At 59.1% G+C, this 23,875-nt stretch overlaps 1 protein-coding gene across 4 annotated transcripts in view; it reads left to right on the top strand.

Annotated features, from left to right (window-relative positions):
• The window catches only part of MEGF11 (multiple EGF like domains 11), a 192,045-nt gene that overhangs the window by 25,358 nt on the left and 142,812 nt on the right, over window positions 1-23,875 (top strand). For all 4 annotated transcript variants that reach the window (XM_062204804.1, XM_062204803.1, XM_062204807.1 and 1 more), the window contains one exon: window positions 11,912-12,004. In XM_062204804.1, coding sequence (XP_062060788.1) covers window positions 11,912-12,004 — 93 coding nt within the window. The remainder of the gene's footprint in view (window positions 1-11,911; window positions 12,005-23,875) is intronic.

Raw genomic sequence — 23,875 nt, 5'->3', positions numbered from 1 at the left:
TTTTTTTTTTTTTGACAGGCAGAGTGGACAGTGAGAGAGAGAGACAGAGAGAAAGGTCTTCCTTTTGCCGTTGGTTCACCCTCCAATGGCCGCCGCGGTAGCGCGCTGCGGCCGGCGCACCGCGCTGATCCGATGGCAGGAGCCAGGTGTTTATCCTGGTCTCCCATGGGGTGCAGGGCCCAAGGGCTTGGGCCATCCTCCACTGCACTCCCTGGCCACAGCAGAGAGCTGGCCTGGAAGAGGGGCAACCGGGACAGGATCGGTGCCCCGACCGGGACTCGAACCCGGTGTGCCGGCGCCGCTAGGCGGAGGATTAGCCTATTGAGCCGCGGCGCCGGCCGTAACTCTGCCTTTTAAAAAAAATCATAAAGTAAATCTTAGAAAGGAATAAAAAATTAAAATAGCCTTAGCCATTTGAACAGGGTTATTGGAACCATAGCAAATGCTTTGAGTTTGGCTTTGGGTCGGAGGAAGATTTGGGTTGGGGTTGGAAATCCGCTTCTCGAAGCCCTAGCCCTGGGGAGAACGGGCATCCCCTGTTCACAGAACGGCCGACAGCCCGCACTCCGGGGGTCTGTCCCCACCCGCTCCATCCTGCACTGTTCAGGCCGGTCCGGTGCTGTGGCCGGTCCACGTGGCCAGTTAACCACAGAGCTGGAGCCCCCGCAGAGGGCCCTAGCCTCTCAGACACAGAGTGTTCAAAATCTTTCCAAAGAGGAGGTGTAAGTTCCCGGGAAGACAGGGGATTTGCAGGCAGAGACAGCTGCAGTCTGCACCGTGAAAGGGGTGCGATTTTGACGAGGACTGATTCATAACAGCACCAAGTCCTGGAGGGGTCCCCTGGCCCGGCCAAGGTGCTGGCACCAAGGGAAGGCAGGGGCGGCGGTGACCGAGACCTTCACGCAGCCTCCCCTTCCCGTCGGCTTTGCCTTGTTTTTATTAAAGCCCCACATCATGGCCAGCGCCGTGGCTTACTAGGCTAATCCTCTGCCTTGTGGTGCCGGCACACCGGGTTCTAGTCCCGGTCGGGGCACCGATCCTGTCCCGGTTGCCCCTCTTCCAGGCCAGCTCTCTGCTGTGGCCAGGGAGTGCAGTGGAGGACAGCCCAAGTCCTTGGGCCCTGCACCCCATGAGAGACCAGGAGAAGCACCTGGCTCCTGCCATCGGATCAGCGCGGTGCACCGGCCACAGCGCGCTACCGCAGCGGCCATTGGAGGGTGAACCAATGGCAAAAGGAAGACCTTTCTCTCTGTCTCCCTCTCTCACTGTCCACTCTGCCTGTCAAAAAAAAAAAAAAATTATATATAAAAAAAAAAGCCCCACATCAGTGGTGCTAAGTAGCTCCCGACTGAGCTCCTCATAGGACGAGTTTTAAAACCAGGGGATGAGCAGGCTGCCCTCTGCCAGGGAGGCGGCGATGACAGCGACAGCGCCCTGGATGGCGGCGGCCGTCTTGCTGCACACTCGCGCCATAACTTCGGAGGGAGGACGCTTGTGCATGGTGGGCACCGTCGGTCCCGGCCACAGCCCGCTCAGAGCCTGTGAGCTCCTGATGCAGAAGTGTTCACAGATGGAATCAAAAGGAACTACAGGCCAGGGAGCAGGAAGGGGCAGGCTCGGCACCCACGTGTGCGGTTCTGCGGAGGCTGGTTGTGGTACAGTGAAGCCAAGAGCTTACTAGCTGTTCATCAATGGAGAGGTCTTCATTGATTTGCTCAGCAATGAATGGATGAACTTCTGCCCCGTGCTGGCCCCGTGCTGGGCCCTGCGGATACCACTGTGAGAGAGAGCTGCTCCTCCTCTCGGAAGCTCCCAGGCCGGTGCTGAAGACAGTCAAAGCAGCCAAACAGTGACTGTGCCCTGTGCCGTGGGTGTGTGTGTGTGTGCACAAGTGCAGGGGAGCTGTGCCCTGTGCCGTGGGGGGTGGGGGTGGGGTGGGTGTGTGCACAAGTGCAGGGGAGCTGTGCCCTGTGCCGTGGGGGGTGGGGGTGGGGTGGGTGTGTGCACAAGTGCAGGGGAGCTGTGCCCTGTGCCGTGGGGGGAGCAGTGCATGTCAGGAGCATCTAGAGAGTATGGTGGCCCGTGACGGCCCCCTGAGATGACAGCGTTCAAAGTGAGACCTGAGAGATGAGTTAGCTGGGCGAGGAGGAGGGGGAAGGGTATTGGGGTGGGTTGTAGGGAAACAGCAGGTGCAAAGGCCCAGGGGCCTTCTTGCTTGAGGCTGCGAGGCTGGAACAGACTGACCGTGTTTGCCGCTGGCGGAAGCATCTCCGTGGAGGTCTGGTGTGGCTGCAAGTGCTGGTGGGGCGGTGGAAGTGGAGTCGTGGCCCCCTTTGCCCCTGGATGCCCTGATTCTCGGTACCGGCTGACGTCCCTGAGTTCAGCCTGCTCGAGGGTCCAGTATGATGATGGCAAGAGCTGGGGGTTCTGGGACCCCTGCCGGGAGCCCGCTCTCCCGAACGCTTTGCAGGCATTCTCTCTGTCAGCCCTGGGCGATGCCTGCTGGGGAGCACGAAGCCGTGTGGTGTTAGGGCCACGCTGCAAGCTAAGTGCAGCAGTCTCGTCTGTGGGGACCAAGTCCTCAGACCCCCAGCAGATGCCGGTACAGCCCCCGTGTACACCGCATGCTTCCCTCTGCAGACTCACCTATGGTGAAGCTGAACGTGAACATCAGAGCCACGAGCAGCCATGACTACGACACAGCAGCCGGGCCCGTGTAGTGTAGTGAAACCTGTGCCTGTCTTCTCTCTGTGAGCACGCATCATGAGGACAGCGGGCCTTGGTGGCTGAGAAGTGGCTGATGGGAGGCGGCCCCTTCTCACTTCCCAGACCCTGCTGACCTCAGAGAAGTGAGCCACTGAAAACTCGGGCGTGGTTTATTTCTGGAATTTTCTGTGGGATGTGTTGGGTCTGCGGTTGACCAACAGGGCAAGTGGAATTGAAGACACAGGGGGCGCTGGAGGAGAGCAGGGACCCCAAGCAGGGCTGGCCTGACTGGAGCCCGGTGCCCCGGGGCCTCCCTGGGTGGGGCAGCCGTGGGCACCGTCCATCCATCTGCCCATCCGCCTAGCACCACTCCCTCTGGGTCACTGTCACGTGTGGCCCCTGAGACCAGGCCAGGTCCTTTGGGGACGGCAAAGTCACACAGCAGAAGCAGGGGACAGGTTTTGAAGACAGAGCATCGAAAAACAACAACAAAATGCTTGACAAGACCCATATTTCGCTTTCCTCGAAGGTGGGTGAGGATCAATTTCCCAAAGAAAAAATCAATCAGCTGGAATGTGTCTTTCTGGGAGAAGCCTGGCATCTGTCAGATGGGGAGAAAAAGACCCGGAGAGAGATTTTCTCGGGTCGTGCGCTGGGGGCTGCTGACTCAGGCCGTCTGCTCCGGCGTCATTAACAAGTTGAAAAGCTGTTGCTCCACGCAGCAAGAACAGTTGTGCTGGCCCCAGCAGCTCAGAAGGGAAAATCCTTCCCGAAGCAAGGAGGGCCGAGGGCCCGGGAGCACTTCTGGGGCCTGCAGCCTGACGGGGCCTCCGGGACTTTATCAGTGTTTGGGCAGGATGGTGGCGCACGCGGGAGCCATAGAACGTTCCGACACATCAGCGAGCTTCGAGCTTCGTTGAGAAACCATTAACAGTCAAGCCATGGGGAGGCGAGTCAGGCTCCTGTCTTGGGGTGATTGACAGAGAAGCGGGGGCGGTCCCCCGAGGCGGGGCTGCAATCTGACACCTGCTTCTGGTGACAGATGCCCCCCCCCAGCCCCTCTAGGAACTCTAGACTGGAATCCAGGATGGGGGGGGGGGGTGCCCAAAACCCAGGCTGAAATCCCTGGGGGTTGGGCTTTGCTGGGCAGTGCTTGTCCAGGAGCTTCATCCTGATCTCAATTTGTATTCACACCACACCCCCCCCAGCCAGACCATGATCCACATTAGGGTGGGGGAGGGGCCTACGGAAGGGGAGGGGCCGAGATCCTGGCAGATCCAGATCCTTGTTCTTTGAAGCTATACTGATTGAGCACCTGCCGTGTACAGATGCTGCCTGGGTGCTGGGCCGGACAGCAGGGCAGGGAGGCCTGTTCTCTGCCTGCATGGGATTTGTGGAGGACACGTGAGCAGCGTAGAAAAGTCAGGGTGTGACTTATGGAGCAGACCAGAGGCTGTGCACACAGCGAGGGGACCTAAGCCAGTCTGGGCCAGGGTGGGTAGGCAGTGCACTCAGGAGGGGCTTCCTGGAGGAAGGAGCATCCATGGAATATGGAAAGCGAGCACAAGTAAGGGTGGGGGGAGAACTGGAGGCCAGGCTGTGATGGACAGGGTTGTGGGCTGGATGGAGGTATGGGGAGAGTGAGGCAAAGGCAGCAGGGAGTGCCGGGGCGAGAGGCCATGGTGGAGAAGGGCGGCCGTTCCCTGGTCCTAGGTCTGTGCCTGAGGCAGGTGGGCGGTCAGTGCCAAGTCCGTGGCAAGGTGAGCGGCGCCTCCTTTGAGAAGCCTTTGCTGCGTCTCCTGTGCCCCAGTGTAGAGAAGACTTGGCCACGCCCTCTCAGGCCCCTCCCGCACCTGAGCTGCTGCGGGTGCCACAGCCTTTGGGTGCTCTCTCTTGCTCATGCTCACGGTTGCGGTGTCCTTGTCCCACAGTCGGGCTGCTGGGGCTGCTTGTGGTGCCTCCTGCACCTGCTCGGTGTCTGGCACACAGTAGGCGTTGCACAAATGCCTTCACAGTGAGTGAGTGCTCAGGTACAGGGAGTGGGAGAAGGAACTTGAGGAAATAACAGCAAACTCCTCGGCGCCGGCACCGTTCCAACCATTATAGGGATTAATGGTTTCATCGGCAACGACCTCTGGGGTAGGGGACCACTCTTCCCATTTGATCTTATTTGTCATCTTAGGCAGAGAGACAGATCCACTGATTCACTCCCCAGATGCCTGCAACAGCCAGGGCTGGGCCAGGCCAAAGCCAGGAGTCTGGAACTCAAGCCGGGTATCCCATGTGGGTGGCAGGGACGCACGTACTTGAGCCGTCACCTGCTGCCTCCCAGGGTGTGCATCAGCAGGAAGCTGGATCAGAAGCAGAGTAGCGGGGGCTCAAACCAGGTATTCCCGCGTGGAAAGCAGATGTCCTGAGCACTGGCGTAGCCTCTGCACCGCACTGTTCCTCACGGGTGGCAAACTGAGACCCAGAAAAGTTACAGAGCCTGCCCGAGGTCACTCAACGGTGAAGTCGCTGAACCCGCACTTGAATCCTACAGCCTGGCTCCCAAGTCCGTTCTCGGCACTCACAATCGTGGCCCTGGTTCCTCTCTGTACACAGCTCCCCGAGGGGTGCCTGAGGGGACCTTCAGGGCCAGGAGCTGGGAGCGAGTGTGGGGGGCTCAGTGCCCGGGACTCGGCCCTTTGTGGGTTTCGGACTCCTCTCCACCAGCTCTGCGGGCAGAGCCTAGCGCACAGGGAGCGCACAGGTGGGTGAGCGTTCACCTGCACCAGCAGGCCATGCGCAGGAGCAGGGAGAGCCCGGGGTGCAGGCCCCTGCTCCCGCCCCAGATGCCGTTTACCCCCAGAAGCACCGCCTGGCAGCTGGGTCTGTGGGTCTGTGGGTCCCTCCTCTCAGAGCCTGCTGCCCGTGCTCCCCTGAGAGGCTGTCACTCGCCAACGAGCCACCCTGGGCCGCACCTCTTCCTGCCCCACACGCAGTGCCCACACCAGGGGCTTCCCCAGGGCTCCCATCCTGCCTTGGGAGAGGAAGGAATTCTTGCAGGCCTCACTGAGCATCTTCAGAGCTGGACAGGGGCCAGAGAGTACTCCAGGGCAGACAGCCCTGGGAGGAGGAATATTAATAACATCACAAAAAAAAAAAAAAAAGGCAACAGTTATGCAAACCCCTGCTTCTAGGTGCTTCCCACGTTAACTCGTCTTCCACCAGCAGTAACTCGCTGAGTCAGTGGCCATTTTACAGATGAGAAAACTGAGGACTGCAGAGAGTGCTCAAGGTCAGGCAGCTGATAGGAGGCAGGGCGGGGACTCCAGCTTTTGAAGAACGTGATGCTGCAGGAGAGTACCCACGGCCAGGGCAACCACGCCAGTTAAGATGAGTAGCTCTGTGCCTGCCGGACAGGTGGGCGCTGCAGCCTGCAGGCCCCCAGTCCCCGGACCTGCAGAGCTCCCCCGACCCTTACTGTCTTTCCAGCGTATTAGCCCTGCAGGCACGGGTTTTTTTTTTTTTTTTTTTTAAATGGATGGCTCATGTCTTTGCAGCCAGATGTGGCCAGCACAATTAGAAGGCAGCTCTGGACGTGGCCAGGGGAAGGGCCAGTCCCTTCGGCTCTTCCTGGCAGGAGAGGGGACTCGGGGCTGTGATTAGCAAGGACCGAGTGACGTACATCTGATGAACGGCTTCAGAACTCCCCTCGGCGACTGCCGAGCCCCCGACACGCGCCGTGAGCTAAGTGACCTTGGACACACAGCCTCACTCTTGCCAAGCTTTGTGCCTGGGCCCCTTGGACAGCGGTCATATTCTTCCCAAGCTGTATCCAATGATAACCCGATGGGAGGCTCCTGCCCAGAATGCTGATGGCGGGCTGATCAATGTGCAGTTGTGCAGTGGAGCGCTGGGGGAGCTGGCTTCTGGGAAAGTTCTGGAAGCCGTATTCCGTAGAATTCTGGAAGGCCACCGGACCCACCTTTCCCAGGCCCCCAGGCTTTCTTTTGTCCTTGCTGGGTGTCAGCCTGGTTAGCTCAGGAGCATCGAAGTTGTCTTTATTTATCCTGACCTTTTCATGTAAGTAATTTTTATAGTTCCATTAACTAGTAAGACCATTTGCAAAGCGCGAGGCAAAATATATGACCGTGAACACCTCCGGGACTTGTGTTCGTCCTGGGCGGAATGCTAATAGGAAGGAAAATTGATTCAGAAGGCTCCTGCCGGCGAGAAGCGTGGCACTGGCCCGAGGCATCCCAGCCACAGGTACCCGCAGGACACCCCAGGGGAGCCCCACAGGGCTTGAGGCTGGGACCTTGGCCCCGGGCCTGGGCTGCAGATGCACAGCTTCCTCCTGCCCCAGGGCCCCTGCCCTGGCCTTCCCTCTGTCCCCCCCCCCCCCCCACACCATATGTCCCCACACCAAGCTCTCTGTTTGCATCGTGGAGTGGAGCGGCTCCTTCCCGGCCGTGGCTTGAATCCGGCATCCAGAGTCAGCAGCTGCCGCAGTGGAGCCCTGTCCTCCTGGGCTGGGGGGAACATGCAGATCATGGAGAAACTGAGGCCCACAGGGGCCCCAGCGAGTCCATGGGAGACCCGGCGTGGGGAGGGAAGGAGCCGAGAGAGCGCAGCTCCAATGCCTCCTGATGTCTGTGTGTGGCCCTGGCGGAGGGGAGCACGTGGTTAACAGGGACCTGTCCCTCTCCTGCGTGTGGGCTCCAACCTCAGCCTGCTCACTGGGTCAGTTAGGGGCCCGGCCGGAACCAGCTGGCACGTTAAGGAGGATCCCTGGGGAGTACCTGAGTGGGAAGGGTTAAGGGGCACAGTAAGAGGTGGTGCTACACTTAGGGCTAGCAGCTAGAAGAACCAGTACCACCCTTAGGCCAGGAGAAACCCTCTCTCCCAGGCCTGTGGCTGGGAGGGGAGGAGACCACCACCACCCAGGCCCAGCCCCGCCTCCTTGCTCCTGCTGGCTTTTCCCATTGGCCAAACTCATCCGCGGTCATGTCAAGGACACCTGTTACTGAGCCCACGGAGGCTCCCGGGCGCATGGACAGGTGGTGTGGGGGGGGGGGGGTAGTGGAGAAGACCCCCGCATTGCATTCTCACAGAGGAAGGCCGGGTGGCATGGTCTGATCCCATCCAAGGTGCAGGTCCACCGTGGCTCTGTGGCCCTTAGCATGCCGGGTCCCCAGAGCCTCCCCAGGAGGGGGTGGTTAGGAAGAGGAGCTGGAGAAAGCCTGGCCTTGCGCTGTCCCCCTGCAAACTGTGCAAGTGAGCGGAAGTCCCTGAACCCTTGCTGCCGCTGTTTCCCCACTCCAAATGGAGCAGCGCCCAAGCGAGGTGGCCAGGGAGACGGCGGCTGTGACCTCTCTCTCCCGTTTGTCCCTCACCGCACAGCTGCTGGCGATTCCCTGAGTGCGCCCATCGACTGCCCTGCTCAATGTCTTTAAATTTTCTGTATTCCTTGTCCCCAGCCCCCCGTGGGGAAAGAGGCCCTGAGATAAACCGCTGAGTCAGCGAGTGTGACAGCTGCAGGGTGCCGCGGCCCCTGGTTCTTCCACGTGGCCCAAAGTACCGTTTTAGAAAGGTGTAGCCTGGTTGCTACCCGCCAGTCATCCCAGGGAGTGAGTAAGCTGCAGAAGAGCACACTGGGAGAAGTCCACGGGAAATGTCCCAGGGTCCAGGTGCCCGCCGAACCAGGCACCCTCTGCACCAGGAGCTCCTTCCCCCACGAAGCACCTGAGAGCGCCCACGTGAGGCTTGGGGGACCCAGCGTGATGCTTGTTGCACCACAGTAGCCGTCAGCCGTGTGTGAGTGGATGTGTGTGGGGGAGGGGCGGTGCTCAGCAAAAGTGAAGTCACACGGTAGATGAGCGCAGACCCCATAGCGTGTGCGTGTGTGTGAAACGCCCGCAGTCACTCCTGCTTACGGAGCACACGGCACGTGCCAGGCCCTGGTCAAAGTACTTTATTTCTTTTCATCTTTGTGAGGCGGGCGCGACTCCTGTCCCATCTTACAGGTGCAGGAATGAAGGCACGGAAGTTAAGCAATGTGCTTTCTCTCCTGTGATTGGCAGATGTGGCGTTTCAGCTCGGGTCACCACATTATCTACTGGGCTGGCTTCTCCTCCAAGGGTGGACCTGGTGGACCCCCCACGTAGACTGTCCCCAGCCAGGAATCTGTCCGCAGGTCCCCACAGACCACCCATCAGGTGCCCAGGCCCTCGTGAAGGGCGGGAGGGAGGGGACAGCATTTGTGCGGAGGATAAAAGAGGCGCATGCCTCCTGGGGCCCCTGCCCTCCCATGCAAGGATGCTCTTACTTCTAACAGCAAGGCTCCCGCAGTACGCATCTGCTCGTCCAATCCGCACGCAGCCTGTGAGGCCCATCCTGTCCCCCAGGAACAGATGGGGGCCGGCACGGAGAGGCGGGCAGCTCGCCCGAGGGCTGAGCCAGTCTCAGCGTCCGTGCAGCCAGACCCCGTGTTGCAGGCAGCTTGAGATCCTGACCACGTGCCGTCCTGCCTCTCGCTAACAGCCGGGGACCTTCAAGGCAGGACCGAGGCTGTATGGGGGGCAAGGGGAGGGGAGCTGAGATCCCGCAGCTCTGGTTCCTCCGCAGGGCTGGGAGCAGGGGAGCAGCCGGCTGCCCCCAGTCACGTGGCTGGTGACACCAGCGCCCGCCTCGGCGCCCTGTGCAGGATGACAGATGGCTGAGCAGCCATGGGAAGGAGGACGTGACACAATACCTAGCAGCCAGAGGAAGAGGCCAGGGTGGTGGAACCTTGACCTAGCCCCTCCCAGGGGGTCGGTCACTTACTGTGGGGCCTGGGTCAGTAAGGACTCGGGACCCATCTGCCTATTCTAGGCACAGCTGTTGTGTCAACCCAGACCTCTGCGGAGGGGCTGCCTGCTGGTGGCTCCACTGGGGTCCTGGAATAGGAGTGGCTGGAGGCCGGCACCGCAGCTCAACAGGCTAATCCTCTGCCTTGTGGCGCCAGCACACCGGGTTCTAGTCCCGGTTGGGGCGCCGGATTCTGTCCTGGTTGCCCTTCTTCCAGGCCAGGTCTCTGCAGTGGAGGATGGCCCAAGTTCTTGGGCCCTGCACCCCATGGGAGACCAGGAGAAGCACCTGGCTCCTGGCTTCGGATCAGCGTGGTGCGCTGGCCGCAGTGGCCATTGGAGGGTGAACCAACGGCAAAAGGAGGACCTTTCTGTCTGTCTCTCTCTCTCTCTCACTGTTCACTCTGCCTGTAAAAAAAAAAAAAAAAAAAAAGAGTGGCTGGTGTCACTGTGTCACCTCCACTCCTCAGAGCACCCCTTGGCCTTCCCTCGAGGCACCCACGCACACCGTGTTCCGAATGCCAGACACGGCGCTCGGAGCCTCACTGTCCATGTTTCCGGCTTCAAAGGACACTGTCTAAACACAGCGGTGAAATAGGCACGGGCCGAGGGTTTGACAAGCAAATATCACAGGCATGGAAGCAACTGGGAGGAGCTCTGCAGATCTGGGACTGTGGGGAGGGACCCAGGAAAAAGACAGTGGCGCTTGGAGCTTGCTCAGAGCCCCAGGTCCCTGCTGGCTGGGGTGAGGCGACAGGCCAGCATGGGGCATGCGGGGGCCTCAGCGGTGTGGAGGGGGTGAGGGAGCAGCTGCGACCTGGGCTGGGAGCGCTGGGCCAACGCGCTGGCACGTGGTGGGAACCCAGGGGATGGACTGCTGGTGTCCAGTGTGTCCTGAGGACGCTGACCCACTTGGGCTTGTTTGGGGAGTTCAGTGGGAACCGGGGGAGCCCAGGCAGCAGGATTGGCTGGGCTGGGGTCTTGCTAGCAGCCAGGTGGGCTCGTCGCTGGGATCAGCACCAGCCTGGTTCCAGGGCCAGAGCTGGGGCTCCGAGCAATCAGGACCCTGGGGCTGCTAATGTCTTCAGACTCCTCCCGGAAGGCCACGTGCACAGGCGAGAAGGGGGCAGGTGCCAGCGCTCTGCAGTCACATCCGGTGCTTGCAGCACACGGGCTGGCTGCAGACTGCTGACCGGTGAGCGTCTGACACGGCTCTCCTGGGGTCTCCCTTGCCTGGGGGCCAGAGCAAAGCTAAGGCCACAGCTTCAAGTCCCCCATTCCTATCACACAGTGGGGCTAACCTAGCAGCGTCCTGCTGGTAGGTGTTCAGGGCAGGCAGTGGGTGTGCACATGGCACTCCCCTTCCCCCCGCAACATACACCTAAAGGATCCCATTGCTCACCCCCCCCCCCCCCCAGCCCAGCCCAGTCCTGGGCAGAGAAGGTCCCTGGCAGCTTTCAGCAAAAAGCCCCTTCATCTAGATCGCTTTGGAGAAACTGACAGTGCTGGTGGGAGCTGCTGAGTTCCGGAGCCCCCCAAACTGGGGTGGGTGGCAGGTGGGGTTCTGTCATCTTCCACTGATGGATTAGATAGCGGGGCAGATCTCTCAGGGGGCAGAAGATGACCTTGAGACAATGCGGATTCCATCAAAGGACGAGAGAAATGATCCGCCATCCTCAAACTGCTGTCAATAAACCTTGTCGGCGCCGGGGATGGAAGCTCGCTGGAGGCTCGGGAGGCTGGAGCATTTGACTGCGTGATAAGAAATTGCCAGGCACTTTCTAATTACAATTATCATCATCGTGGATGTCTCTCTTAATTACTTTCTTATAATTAGCTGTTGCTTTTTCCTCTGCATTTGTGAGCTTTGCAGATCTGCTGACATTTGGGGAGGAGGGCAGGCAGGTGTGGGGGGTGGGGAGAGTGAAAGGTACCTCTTCTGCACAGCCAGCCTGGTCGGTGACCCGGCCTTGGCAGGAGGAAGGAGGGGACAGCTGAAAGATGGAAGTGACAGGTTGTCTCCTGAGCAGATGGGGCGAGGGGGCCGGGATGTGGATTTAGGGGTTGAGTTTGGGTCCCCAGAGGTTCAATGTCGGAGGGAACGCTCTTTGAAAGGCACCAGTGCTAGCATTTGTCAGGCTTGGGCTGCGAGTTAGGAAGTGAGGCTGGGGTGAAAGATGCTCTTGTCTGAGGCCAGGCACAAGCAATTCAACGACTTGGGCTGTGGGTAGCTTGATTTGCCCCCAAACCAGCGCTGTGTCCTGACGTCCCTGGGCACCAGGGGGCCTTGGCAAGCTGGGTTTTGCTCCTTGACTGGAGGCTGGTTCTCACTGTTTGTTCTGGTCCTTTCTCCCTCTCCCTCGCCCCCACAGCCCTGTGTACGGAGGAGTGCGTGCATGGCCGCTGTGTCTCCCCTGACACCTGCCACTGCGAGCCCGGCTGGGGAGGGCCTGACTGCTCCAGCGGTGAGTCTGGGGTCTTTGGGGGTCCAGCAGCCCCCCTGGCTGTGACTTGGGAGGGGGCTGTGGTGTGTGCATGGTAAATTCTTGTGTTGACTCAGGATGGGCTGCGTGAGCCAGTGTGGGTAGCAGGGTGCAGGTGCACCTGCAGTTAATGCCAGCCCCTGATGGTACTTGTGGGGGTACAGGGTGCTGGGAGGCACTGAGGGGAATGGTCCCTGGGGTCCATGGGGTGCTGTAGGTTGTATGTATAGGGAATTGTGGGGCTGTCTGTCCAGCTGTTTGGATGAAACACCTCTCGATATGGTCTTTGAGGGTTGAAGTGAACTTGCGATGCCGTCCAAGGACCCGGGAGGTCACCATGATCTACTCTTGGTCCTGGACTTGGCTGGTCTGAAGGCTCAGCAGGATCGAGTCACGAGACTGGTGGTCTCGGGGACAGCTCCATACCCTGGGAAGTAGAGTGGGAACCTCATGGGAGTGGACCATGGTGCTCCTATGTTTCTGTAGGCAGATAGCTCACGTTCTCCTGGGAAGCCTTCCCGGTGAGCTTGGAGTGGGGCAGGGGCTCTTGCAGGCTGAGCCACAGCAGCAGGGGGCGCCGTCTCTACTGCTGGGCCGTGCATACCCAGCAGCAGCTTAGAGAGCTCTCGGCCAAGAGCCCAGCCAAAGGCAGGCCCTTCCCCTCTGGCTCAGTCCCCCGGACACCCGCAGGGGGCTCCCCTGCACTGGCACACTCTGCAGCCAGTGGTCGGGTAATGCCACGGCCTTGTTTCAAGTTCAAAGAATGTGGAAGGCCAGATTCCCTCCTGCCTTGAGCTGGGGTTGAGGACTTCATGTGGCCATGCTGATCGTTCAGGGGCCTGACTCCCCGTGTTCACCCACACTGACCGTGAAGGCCACGAAACCCAGAGAGGGGAGTGTTGGGTGCGTATGGCCGCAGTGGGGTGCTCCTCCCTTACCCACTCTGCGCTTGGGTGGGGGACATCTGGTTGTCCCAAGGTCTTGCCCTGAGCTGCACTGTCCACGCAGTGTGTGAGAATGCAGGGGCCAAAGCAACGCCATGGGCCATGTGGTTCTGTCGTGAGCCTGGGTGATGACCTGGGCTCAGGGCATCCAGGACTCTTCAAAGCGTGGGGCCCTCTGGTGGCCACTGCAGCCCCTCCTTCCACCTGCTGTGCTGTTTTGAGGTAGGCTATGGCCAAATAACAATAACAGGTGAGTTAAAGGGATGCGATGACCAGTCGTTCTGTGCACTTGAACTTCAGGAAACATGCTGGGTGATGTGTCTTGGGAGCTTTTCCCACCTGCCTGCGTTTTGTTTGATAGAACTTTTTTGCTTATGATGGGTCTTTGAGGAAGAAATCTCTAACTTGGCTTGGGCCAACCCTGCTTGGGGGGGGGGGGGTCTCCTTGCTGCCGCCGGAGTCTGAGGCTGAGACAGCCTGTTGGGGGGTGGGGAGGAGTCCTAGGACCCCTGAGTAGCCCGAGCTCACCAGTCGCTGCTAGCATGTTTAATGCCTGCTGGATGCATGGACAGGAGGGCGTCTCCTATGTGTCCGGTCCCTGCACATTTGCACTCAGAGCCAGGTCTGCAGGACCACGATCTGTGCCTTCTTGGGGTCTACAGTGTGGAGGATGAGATGGGACAAGGGTAACCCCTGGTGAGCAGGGCAAGGAAGGGTAGGTAGGTCTTAGGTCTTGGCCTCAGGGTGGGTTCACCAAGCACGTGGGGAAGGGGCCTGGGTACGTCGCAATGCAGCATCGGGCCATCCAACTCAAGCCACCCCCCCCCCCCCCGTGCGCCCCGGCTCCAATTTGGTCATTGTGCTTGGTGGTGAGCAACCCACAAGCTCTTTCCTCTCCATTAATGCCCCATGGGTCAAAGCACCACTCCCCCGGGACCGCTCACAGGCGTGCCATGCAGAGCCCAGAGGAAACCGTAAACACGGCGTTGACGTTAAGGGAATGCCTAGCTTCTCACTTTCACCACATCCAGAGCCGTGAGCGTGTAGACGCTGGCTAGGAGGTTTCCGCCCTCCGCCACGATCCCTGTGGTGACAGCTCACCCCCTCCGGTGCAGGCGCAGTCTGCCTGTTGGAGGGGTTCCCTTCCAGCCAGTTGGACTCTCTAGCATCTGCTGCTTGGTTCTCACTCATGATAAAGGCCAGGGCAGGCTGGTGCATTGCCGTGCCGGTCCTTACAGTGACTGGGGTTTTCCCCGGGGAGCTCACTGGACAAGGTGTGTACCAAGATGCTCATCTCAGCACCTGATAACAGCCAAGGAGGCCACACAGAGACCAGAGCCCCTGTCATGTCAGCCCCCCGGGTATAAGACAGCAACCACTTCCGTGCCCAGGGGTTCCTTATCCACGCCCCCGTTTTTTCCTCACGTGAAATCATCTCACCCATGGAGATTCTCTTCGTTGGATTTGGCCTTTACTCCTCTTCAACTATCATTCCTAGGTTCAACCACACGACTGCAGGCTTGGTCTGACCCGTATGGAAAATAATAAAGGAGTAGCTGATATTTATTGATTTTTGTTTTACTCTGCACTTTATTTATCTGCTCATTTCATCTTCGTGACAACCCTGTGGTGTAGGAAATATTACTAGCCACATCTTACAAGTGAGAAGGGTCAAGAACTCCCGACAGACCCCGGGCTGTCAGCGGTGAAATGGAGACCGTCGCCCGAGCGCAAACCTGGCTTCTGAGCTGAACCCTTAATTATTACACGAGTCCTCCTGCTGGATGCCCAGCCTGAGGCTGACCTGAGCCTCTGCTGGGAGGGCGTGGCTGCTGACAGGGGCAGAAGGGTCGTGTGTGAGATGAGGCCCTGGGATATTATTGTGGATGCAGAGGTATCAGCCGGGGGACACAAACTGTGACCAGGTTTGCTCCGAGCGGCGTGCGCCTGTTGCCGCTGTGCCGTGGTGCCCCCGGCTGCCCGTGAGTGCTCTGCGGTGCCCTGGGGTCTTCGTGGGGCTCACCGTGTGAGGACGCATGTCTTAGGCAGTGTGCGTTTCTGGAGATCTGTGAGCAGAGTCTGTGTCCCTGACACAATGGCAGAGCTCCTTTGGGCTTCGTTCAATTGAAAGCATCATTTTTAGCTTGTTCGCGTTTTTCTGTCTGATTCTTAAAATTGTACCCATTCTTGGTAAGAAGAAAAATCAAACTGCACCAAGAGCATGGACAGGAAGGTGTCTCCTCCGTGTCCGGTCCCCGCACATTCGCACTCAGAGCCGGGTCTGCAGATGGTGGAGCGCGTGTTCTGGTCTACAATTGGCCTGGTAGTCCGCCTCTGTGTCATCACGCGTTTCCTTGTCCACAAACGCTCATCTGCTTTAGCCTGGCCAATGGCCTTGTAGAGGCTCATTCTGTGCATGGCCAGATGTGCGGACCCAGCCCCTCGTTGGTGGGCACTGGGGCTCTCTCTGGTTCTTCCCTGCTGTGGGCTCAGCATCGTCTCCATGAGACTCGGGGAAATTTTCGGAGTTCAGAAAGCAGGTGGTGGCCAGCACCATGGCTCACTAGGCTAATCCTCTGCCTGCGGTGCTGTCACACCAGGTTCTAGTCCCGGTCAGGGCGCCAGATTCTGTCCCAGTTGCCCCTCTTCCAGTCCAGCTCTCTGCTGTGGCCCAGGAGAGCAGTGGAGGATGGCCCAAGTGCTTGGGCCCTGCACCCGCATGGGAGATCAGGAGGAAGCACCTGGCTCCTGGCTTCTGATCAGTGCAGTGTGCTAGCCATGGCAGCCATTTAGGGGGGGTGAACCAATGGAAGGAAGACCTTTCTCTGTCTCTCTCTCACTGTCTAACTCTGCCTGTCAAAAAAAAAAAAAAAAAGAAAGAAAGAAAGAAAGAAAGAAAGAAAGCAAGCAGGTGGTGATTGTATCACATGGGAGGCACCATCCAGGGGTGTCTATGCCACAGCCTAAATGAAAATGAGGTATTTAAAACAATTTTAAAAGATGTACTTATGTTTGAAAGGCAGAGAGAGGGACACACACACATGCACAGATGCACACACACACGTACACACATACATGCATACATACACATACATGCGTACATATACACAGATCTTCCATCCGCTGGTTCACTCCCCAAATGGCTGCAACACCTGGGTCTGGGCCAGGCCAAAGCCAGGAGCCTGGAACTCCCTCTGGGTCTCCCTCATGACTGGCAGGGAGCCAAGCACTCGGGTCAAATTCTGTTGCCTTCCCAGGCGCATTAGCAGGGAGCTGGATTGGAAGTGGAGCAGCCGGGACTTGAACTGGCACTGCAGGGTGGGATGCTTACCCTGCTGCGCCACAGCGCCGAGCCCTGTCATATTTCTGAAGTGACAGGGACTGATCTCATCTAGGGACACAAAGACAATACGACCGCAGGTTTTGCCTTTCAGTGGACGTTGGCAGCAAACCTGAGAAATACTTTTGGATCCTTCAGAGGTTTATGGATGACTGGCCCAGGGCCCGGGGCTCCGTGGCACAGGGCATGGATTCTGCACGTAGCTTGGCCCGCATGTCCTCGGTTTTCTTCTGAGGATGAATTCCTGGAAGTGGCAGGGAGGGTTGGAAAGATCCATCACGCTGCCGCGTGCTCCTGCCCTTGCCCTTTGAGCCGGCCGCAGGATTTATGACTTGGATGGTCGTGGGGGGGACACCTCTAGAACTGGGGGGAGGGGAAGACTTTGTCTTTTACAGACTTATAACCCTGTCGCCTCATTTCTTTAGGGCCCCGACTCATTTCTTTCTGCTCCATAAGGGGAGTGAGGCGATGGCGAGAGGCCAGCGGGCAGACATGTCAGCTCTCGTGGCCAGCGCTGGGCTGTTAGAGGGGAACACGGAGAAATGGAGGGCCAGCAGTGTGGGTCATAAACCTCCATCCCCCGTAATAATGAAGAGTAAAAGGATGACATGTCAGTTTATACTGAATAAAGATGACAGCGCGACTCTTATTAAATTGCACTAATCTCACAAGTGGAGATAAAAAGAAAAAAAAAAAAAACAGTTTTCCAATATTGGATATCTAGCTTTTTAAAGTAATTAGCAATATTAAAGCACTGACAATGATTGAGATAGAAACATTATTCATAACTTTTATTTCCGCACCGGGCAAGGCTCCAGCGTCTTAAAGAGGACATGGGCCAATCCCTAAATTAAATATGCCTGTTCACTTTTACAAATGGTACCCGAGAATTCACCGGGAAATTGACGCTTTCCTGTGTTCTTCAGTTGTTGTAGTTCCCTGGTCTCGCTCTGAGTTCAGGGTTCGGTTTTGGTCTCGAGATCCCCAGAAGCTACTGGGAGAGACAGAGGTGGGAGAGAAGCCTACCCTGCCATTTCCATATTCTGAGATTTCACCCCGCGGTCCCTGTGTGCGAGGAAGGGCAGGAAGACCTCAGCACACCTGTCTTTCTAGCAAAATCTACCCCGCCCCTACCTGCAGACACTGGGCAGGAGGCAGGGCGGTGGGGTGCAGGGGCAGGCCCGAGTCACACGGCAGCGGGCCCCAAGCCGGCTGTCGCCAGCATCTCTTCTTACCTTGCGCACTGTGTGGGCCCCTGCTGGCTGGGCTTTAAGCTGCCTTTGCGGATGAAGATACAGTGTCTCCAGCTCAGAAACACACGAGCCTCCTGGGCCAGCTCCAGATCGGGGCCTCCCCAGCCATGCTGTGTGTTTGCCAGAGATCCTTTTCCTTGTTAGTTTTGGTAAAAGGCACGTTGCACAAAACTTCCCATTGCAAGTGCGCGGTTCCGTGACATTGGCTGTGCAGCCATCAGCACTGCCCATCTCCAGAGTGTTTCCCTCTTCCCCGGCTGAAGCTCCACACCCACTCCACACTTCTGAGTTTATACCAGAGCTGGGAGTGGCTGGATCCCAGGGTAATTCTCCGTCGAAACGCCATTCTCTCCAGTGGTGGCACCATTTCGCATTCCTACTGGGGTTGCAGGAGGAACCCTCTTTCCCTACATCCTCCCCTCGCTTGTCATTGTCTGCCCGTTTGTTTTCATTCGTGGCCATCCTCATGGGTGTGAACTTGTATCCCGCTGTGGTTTGGACCGGTGCTCCCCAGACGATGACTGATGTCGGACCTATTGGCCATTTCTATGTCTTCTTTGGACAAATGTCTGTTCGAGTCCTTTGCTCGTTTTTAATCAGCTTCCTGGATTTGTGTTGAGTTGCTGGAGTCCTTTATAGATTCTGGATGTTCACCCCTTATTAGACACATGATTTGCAAATATTTCTCCCATTCTGCGGGTTCCCCGTGCACTCTGTGGATTGTATCCTTTGATGTATGAAAGTTCCTTTTGATGAATTCCAATGTAGCGACTTTGTCTTTGGTGGCTGTGACTTTTGGTGTCATAGCCAAGAAATCATTGCAAAATTCAATGTCATGAGCTGTTCTGCTAAGGTCTCTTTTGAGTTCCATGGTTAGGCGTGGGTCTTTAATCCATTTTCAGTTTTTGTGAAGGTTAAGGTAAGGGTGCAACTCGGTATGTTAGCATGTGAATAACCACCTTTTCTATTTTTATTTTTTAAAGATTTATTTATTTATTTGAGAGGCAGAGTTACAGAGAGAGGGAGACGTGGAGGGGGGGGGGGAGAGTGAGAGAGAGAGAGAGGTCTTCCGTCCTCTAGTTCACTCCCCAAATGGCCTCAATGGCCAGAGCTGGACCAATCCGAAGCCAAGAGCCAGGAGCTTCTTCTGGGTCTCCCATGTGGGCACAGGGGCCAAAGGATTTGGGCTCCTCCTCTGCTTTCCCAGGCCATAGCAGAGAGCCAGATCAGAAGTGGAGCAGCTGGGACTCGAACCGGCACCTGTGTGAGAAGCCGGCACTGCAGGCAGAGGCTTAGCCCACTACACCAGAGCGCCGGCTCATAGCCAGCTTTTATAGCAGCAGAAGAGTCTGTCTACAGCTTCTTAAAACTATGCAGTTTGATCTTTTTTTCCATGTAAGGACAATTAGTGAGCTGATCATGTAAGAAGTATTCCTTAGATTAGATTAAATACAGATTCTGTAGAATGAATGTATAATTGCATTTCTTGATCCTCGGCGCCTACAGTGCGCCTTTAGGGCAGGACCCCGGCCTCCCGGGGGCGGGACTACTCCTGGGGCTGAAGCCCCTGCGGGAAGACCAGAACCCGTGTTAGGTCTCCTGCAGAGGGCGAGGGTTTGCGAGGAGGGCCCGGGCCTGCAGCCCTGTGTCACCTGCGTTCTGTGTCAGCCAGGGAGCGTCTCCAGTCTCCCCCTGCGTGGGCCTGGGCCTTTGCTGCGGGACTAGCACCTCGGCTGCGGCGCAGCGCCCACCTGCGAGTGGAAGGTGCTCCCGGGGGGCGCTGCTCCTTTGCGCATGCTCAGTGCGGACTGCCCTAGCTGTGAGGTGGGCGCGCCCCGCCGGCCCCATATTGCTGTGCCTTTGATCTTGTGTCCCTGCTGCTCCCTTCCCAAGCTCTTCATTCTCCACGTGTTCCTGGAGCGCAGTGCTAGCCAGAACCTACTCCTGGTCCCTGAGATTCAACCTTGAACAGTTGAATCAAGAGCTGGGAGGGACTCAGCCATTGGTCGTCCATTGTACAGATCGGCAGACTGAGGCCTGGCAAGGGGACCCACTCACCTGGTGTCCCCCCGGTGGGTGGTGGCAGAGCTGTAGCTTGTCCCACAGTCTCCTTGGACCTGGAAACTGGTTTTCCTCAAACTACTCTGGGAGTTCAGAGGCCAGCGCTGTCTTGGAGGCTCGTGGATCTCACTCTCCCCAGCAAACAGGCCAAGTTCTGCAGACTTTGCGCAGGCGACCTCGGGTAGGAGGCCCTCCTGGACTCCCCTGTGCCCAGGCCTGGAGACCAGACCCACGGGCACAGGTCAGGCCAGGGCACTGTCATCCGGGAATTCAGGGAGGGGCAACCGTGCCCGCTGCCTGGCTGGGAGGACCCCCAGCACACGCTCCCTGATGACCATGGCAGCAGCATGGCCTGGCACGCAGGACGCAGGATGCACAGCCAAGGCCAAGGTACTGGAGGGGCCCGGGTCCCCGCCTGTGATCCAGGGTCTGGGAGGGGTCTGTGTTGGGCAGGGCTGGAGCGGGGAGTGACAGGGCCCCTCTGGGAAGGTCTGCTGGGATGGGCGCTGTCACAGCTCTGGGCTCCGGGTCAGCAGGGGACTGGGGAGAGCAGGTGAGCAGCAGCAGTGAGGGGGGGGGGGGGCAGAAAGGAGCCTGAGGACCACTGGTCCCTGCAGGAGGGCGTGGAGGGAAGAGGGGCAGTGCTCTTGCTGCGTGCACCCACTCCTCGTGCTCGAACCCGGAGCCCACCGGGTGGCCCTGGCAGGTCCTGTATGTGGTTCCACCGCGCAAGGCTTGGAAGGAGAGTGACGCCTGCTACCTGCCTCGCTCAGCGGTGCTGGGTTTGACTGGAGCGCCTGCCTGCTGCCTGCCTTGGTCAGTGCAGGCCACTGTCACAGAACCGCCACGGGTAACACGGCTTCAACAGCCGGATGCCTTCCGCACAGGCCTGGAGGCTGGAGGTGCAAGGGCAAGGTGCTGGCTAATTCAGCCCCCGGAGAGCTTGAAGCCTCCCCACCTGCGTCCTCCCGTGAAGGAGGAGACCCTCTCGCCCCTGTTCCACCCCCACCCACCCCACAGCAGGGACCCAGGAGGTGGGGACACAAACATTCCCTCCCCAGCAGAAGTCCTGTGCGGCACACCTGGGAAAGCTGGCTTCTGGTCCCACCCCTGCCAGGGCGACCCTGGCTAAGTCCTTCCCTCTCCGTGGGCCTCCGTTTTCTCATCTGTAAAATGGGAAAGGTCAGTATGGCTACTCCAGCTCTAAAACTCCCATGATGCTTTGTTTCCAGAAAGTCAAATTCCAAGACCAGCTCATGTAATCCAGGCCCTGTGACCCTGCTGACCCCTGATGGAGGGGTCTCCCGTCCCCACCTCTACACATGGAGGCTCCTGAACCTGGGGAGGAACGGAGGCGGGGCAGCCAGCGAGGGGGCTTGTGGCTCACATCCCAGCCACTCCCGGGTTGGGGCACAGGTGCCGGTCCAGCCTGGAGGCCAGGGCCCTCCCGTGGGTTCTTCCCACTGTCCCCAGCCACTGTCAAGGTGTAGACTACTTCCCACGACTCCCACACAGCAGTTACCCTGACGGCCCCTGGGCAGCCCGGCCGCCGTCTGTGGCATCTGCCCCCCACGCTGGAGCGCAGCCACTAGGATGGGACAGAAGGCACCAGGCTGCCGCCAGGGTCTGTGCACAGGAGAAGCGGCCGTTCTGCCGGGATTTTACTGGGCGGCGGAAAAGACTTCAGTGGTGGGGGCCTCGGCTGTTCCGGCTCAGTATTCTTGAGTTTCGGTGTCTGGGAGGCTTGGCCTGCCAAGGTCAGGGTGGTGCGGAGGGCACAGCCCCCAGCCTCAGAGGGCCTTGTGCAGAGAGGTGAGGGGGAGAAGGCGGGGCTCAGGACAGCTGCCCTGGGAGTGGGTGGGGGAAGGGCCAGCTATGTGCTGAACCCTGTTTCAGAAGAGGAAACTGAGGCACAGGGGTGACACTGTGGCCTGAGGTTCCCCCCCACACCCGTGGGGTGGGAAAAGTGAGAAGGGACTCACTTGGGGGCTGAAGGAGGCCTGGAGGGAGAGACCCCACCCCTGCCCTAGGGCCGGGTCCTGGGGGGCTGGGACTACAGGGGATGGACAGCCACACAGTGGGCCCCAGCCTCTCTGCTCCCTCCCAGGCCCCCTCTGGGGGACCTCGGGCCTTGGCGCTGCTCTGAAAGACAAGACACTTGGCCCCTTCTCTCCAGGGCCCCTGGGAGAAATGAAGTGAGGCAGGGATGCCCTCAGGGGACCCAGGCCATCATCTGGGAGATGGTGAGGCCGAAGTCTGGGGGAGAGAAAGTCCCTGGGGACCCCGGAACCCAGGACTGAGGGCAGCTGGGCCTGGCTGCCCCCCTCCACTCTCGCCTGGGCAGTGGGGCAGTGTTGCTGTGCTGCTGTTCCCTGGGAGCGGGGAGGCCCTGCTGAGAGCCTGCAGTGGTCCTGAGACCCAGCTCTGCCCCCCAAGCTTGAGGGAGAGCACCTGCTGGCGTTTCTCAGACCAGGGGACACCTTGGGAGCCGTGACATCTAAGCAGGGGACAGGGTGAGGCGTGGCCTGCAAATGGATTTTTGTACCTGAGAAAGCCAGAGGCAGCCTGGGGTCCGTGTGTGCGCTGTGTGCCCGAGGGGTGTCGCACTGGGGGAGGGAGGCCCATTCTGCCCGACTGGGCACGGCCATCTGCTCCCTGAGAGCCGAGTGAATGCACAGACGGCACACGGGGCGCCTCAAGATGCGGCGGGCGGGAGGAAGGTGGGGGCGCCTGCGTAGAAAGTGACAAAGCAGAGCGGAGTGGCGGGAGCCAAGCTGGTGTCCTCGAGCGGGGCTGGCAGCCGGCGCTGCCCCCTCTTCTCCCGGCCCCATGCAGGCTTCCAAAGGACACCGTGCCCCTGCCTCCCACCCTGCTCACGACCGTGGGCACAGGCAGCCTGCGCTTCCGGGAGGCCCGTGGGCAGGGTCTCCCAGGAGATGCTGCTCCCCCTGGGAAGGGAGTCATACTTGGCTCCCACCTGCACCCACCGCCCTGGAGGCCTGGCCTGGAGGGAGGGGGTGGCCCCTGCCCTCACAGAGTCCACTTGCGTTCCAGGCAGCCCTCCACCTGAGGGACAGGTGATGCCCAGCCCTGGGAGGCGGCGAGGAGGACTTCTCGTGGTTTGCAGGGTCACTCAGCGGCCGTGGAGGGGAACCCTTTCTCGGGTGCTTTCTGCCCACGGGGCGGGGCTGTGGAGGAGCCGGCATGTGAGGGTGAACACGCGTCCAGCGCTTACTCTCCAGGCTGTCCGGCCATTGTCCCCATTTCCCAGATGGGGAGCCTGAGGCTTGCGCAGGTCCCATGGCAGGCGCAAGGGCACGGGGCGGGGTGGGGAGGGTGGAGGTCCCATCTGGTAGCAGAGATGGGAAATCTCTCCTGGGATGAGATCTGAGGTTTCAGTGTGGGAAGAGATGGTGTTCCAGGCAGGCGGGCCCACAGGCCAAGGGCAAGGTCAGCGTGGCTGCAGCAGGGGCCGCAGGCCAGGAAGGCAACCTGGGTGATGGGCCAGGCCAGAGGGGGCCGTGCTCGGACCCCAGCACCCTGGGGAGCCTGTACGTGATTCCGTCAGCCACGGGCAGCCCCTCGAAGCTCACTTGGCGTCAGCTGAGTCTGTGTTGTCAGCCTCCTGACTCCTCTCCCGGTGACCTGTGACCAGGGGTGGGCCTCGGCATGGGAAGAGAGGGGATGCTGGAGCCCGCCCTCTGCCCCTCTAGCCCTGACCTGCCTCTCTGGGACCAGCTGTGCCATGTGCTCCTTGCCCTGTCTCTGTCCCTGACTGGAGATGACTGGGGAACATAGGTTGGGCTGCCTTGGCATCGGGTGGGTAGTGGATTGGACGGGAGAGACCACTGCGATTAGGACCACTGTAAATGCATCTGGGTGGGGGTGACCCACAGAGGCCAGCCGGGGGGTGTCCTAGCTGACACTCTCTGCCTCCCAGGACAGGGAACACAGACCTATTGGCCAGGGGGAGGTCCAGGCACAGCACTGCCTCCGGGGCACCCCTGACTCCCAGGGCCAGTCCCGCCCTCCACCTGCAGTCCTCAGACCCCAGGGGGAGGCAGCCACTGCCCAACAGCATGAGACGACAGAGGCCGTGGCAGAACTGGGGAATCTGTCACCCTCTAATAAGAAAAGCCCCTTTTGGCAGACTAGGTAATAGGCCTCAAATTGAATAATTAATAAAGTTATAAAAATATGTCTACTCGATGGCCAGAATAATTCAGAGCAATTAGAAGCAATTATTTCTTGCAGT

The sequence above is a fragment of the Lepus europaeus genome, chromosome 11 (genome assembly GCF_033115175.1).
Source record: "Lepus europaeus isolate LE1 chromosome 11, mLepTim1.pri, whole genome shotgun sequence".
NCBI lineage: Eukaryota > Metazoa > Chordata > Mammalia > Lagomorpha > Leporidae > Lepus > Lepus europaeus.
This window is presented reverse-complemented; position numbering and strand designations above follow the sequence as displayed.